The 2,287-nt window shown below is 40.7% G+C and overlaps 1 protein-coding gene across 1 annotated transcript; it reads left to right on the forward strand.

The window, feature by feature from the left end:
* The first annotated feature begins 297 nt into the window (after positions 1-297).
* LOC145256091 (uncharacterized) lies at positions 298-1,866 on the forward strand. Its single transcript, XM_080114674.1, has one exon. The coding sequence runs from the start codon at positions 298-300 to the stop codon at positions 1,864-1,866; it is 1,569 nt and encodes a 522-aa protein (XP_079970800.1).
* Positions 1,867-2,287: the final 421 nt, after the last annotated feature.

Genomic DNA, 2,287 nt, shown 5'->3' on the forward strand with positions numbered 1-2,287 from the left:
TGACAAGGAATTAGACATCATGCATACAGTGGAGAATTTGCCGAATGTGGTCGAGAACCTTACGAAATTGGATTACACCCTGGATACAGATTTAGGAAGAAATGACAATATAACTTTGGAAGGGCTAATAGGGGTAGATCTGTTACAATTTATGGAACCCCTACAAATGATAAAATGCATTAATGGGAAAGCTTGGCTTTCCCAACAAGGAGTGATACCTTTTGGGAATCCCAGGAATTTCATGTTCCCCATCAGATAAAAACGATCCAATACAAGGTTCCAGTTTATGGAGAAGTCATGAGAATTGTTAAGTGTCCGACCTCCATTGTTAATAGTGTTCTTGACGTGTGTTTTTCTTATTCGAACCCCTATAAAGAAACTTTGGAGGACAGTACTGTAGAAAGAGGTCTGGAGTGGATTTACAGTGTGGAGTCTTTGGGGCTATCAGAAAATGACACCTTGTCCGACTATGATGCCCAGAAGGTAGAGGAGTTTATGAGAAATATAGAGTTTAAGGACGGACGGTACTGGGTGCAGTTACCGTGGCACACTGATAAATTAGCTCAGGTGCGCTCTAATCACCAAGTAGCCCTCAAGGTGTTGGATAGGGTGGTACACACTCTGGAAATAAAGGGCCTCTATGAAGAATATTTAGAGGTTTTTGCCGAACAAGAGGCAGATGGCATAATAGAACCCTTTCATTGTTCACCTAAACAGTTCCATAAACATATTTGGATCCCTCATCGACCAGTCTTTAAATTTGAGAGCATAGCAACTACTAAAATGCGGCCAGTCTTTAACTGTTCATTGAAGGTCAAGGAAGGAGTATCCTTAAACGAGGCTGCATACCCAGGGGTAAATTTAACCGGAAACATGTTAAATCTAACTCTACTCTTTTGGACTAATAGATATACATTATTGGGCGACACCAGGAAGGCATTTCTGATGATTAGATTATCAAAACAGTCTGATAGAAATAAGTTTTGCTTCTTTCTAAAACGGGATGATCCTCTGGTATGTTACTGTTATACGACCATCATCTTCGGCTTTAACGCAAGCCCTTTTATATTGAACTGCATATTGAAGTATCATGCGTCTAGATTTCCAGCTGATGATTGCACCAAACTGTTGAATTCAAATTTTTATGTTGACAATCTGGTCAGTACGAATAATTCGGAAGGTGTGTTGAGAAAACTATATCATGAAATAAAGGAAAGATTGAAGAAAGGAGGATTTGATCTTCGATCATGTAACACCAATTGCCCAAAGCTACAGGAATTGATGAGGAAGGATGAGACTTTGACAACTCACAGTTGTCCATGGGAAAAGGTTCTGGGTTACAGATATGACCCAGAGTCGGACGCCATCAGCCTAGTCCAGCGAACATGTGACCCCAACTTAGCAACAAAACGTCAAATACTATCAGCTGCATCCAGTGTATTTGACCAATTGTCTTTATGTCTCCCAGTCACCATTCAAAGTCGCGTATTGGTGGGAGAAATGTGGAAGGCTAATATTGATAGGGATGATCCCATTCCAAAGGAAATACAGGAAAGGTGGAGATTACTAGCTAGTGATTTGTCGGCGCTTCATTCGTTATCGTTTAGAAGACAGGTACTTGATAGCGATACTGTTGCGGATCTGTACATATTCACAGATGCCTCAAAAAAGGCATATGGGTTTTCTGTATATGCAGTTCAGGGAGGTATACTTTCTCTGATTTTTGCTAAAGCAAATGTGGCACCATTAAAAGCTAAAACCTTGCCAACGCTGAAACTATTGGCAGTTTTTTGGCAAATAAATGTCTTAGTAATATCTTACGAGCCTACCAAGGAAGGAAATTTGGAAGTTTGTATTTGGCTGTAGATGCCCAAATTGTACTCACTTGGCTAATGTCCAAGCAGACGACCCATAAAAACATTTTCACGAAGAATCGCCTCAAGGATGTTACACAGATGGAAGAAGTGATACTTGCAATTTACAACCTTGCTATCAGGTATAAATATGTGCCTTCCAATCAGAACCCTGCGGATCTAATGACTAGGGGACTGACAGCAGCTAAATTTAAGGAAAATTTCTCTTTTTGGAGTGCTGGACCAAACTGGTTGTCTGGTGGAACTGTCTGTTGGCCTGATAGTACTTTGGATTGTCTTAGTGCAGACAACCAGCAAATAGTTCGTACGAACCTGTTGTACACCTGTAATGAGAACTGGTCTCAGCCTATCATCGCCTTTGACAGATTTTCGTGTTTTAACAAACTTCTACGTGTGGTCTCCAGAGTCTTCGA

Source organism: Euprymna scolopes, chromosome 32 (assembly GCF_053919585.1).
Source record: "Euprymna scolopes isolate OS-2025 chromosome 32, ASM5391958v1, whole genome shotgun sequence".
Lineage (NCBI taxonomy): Eukaryota > Metazoa > Mollusca > Cephalopoda > Sepiida > Sepiolidae > Euprymna > Euprymna scolopes.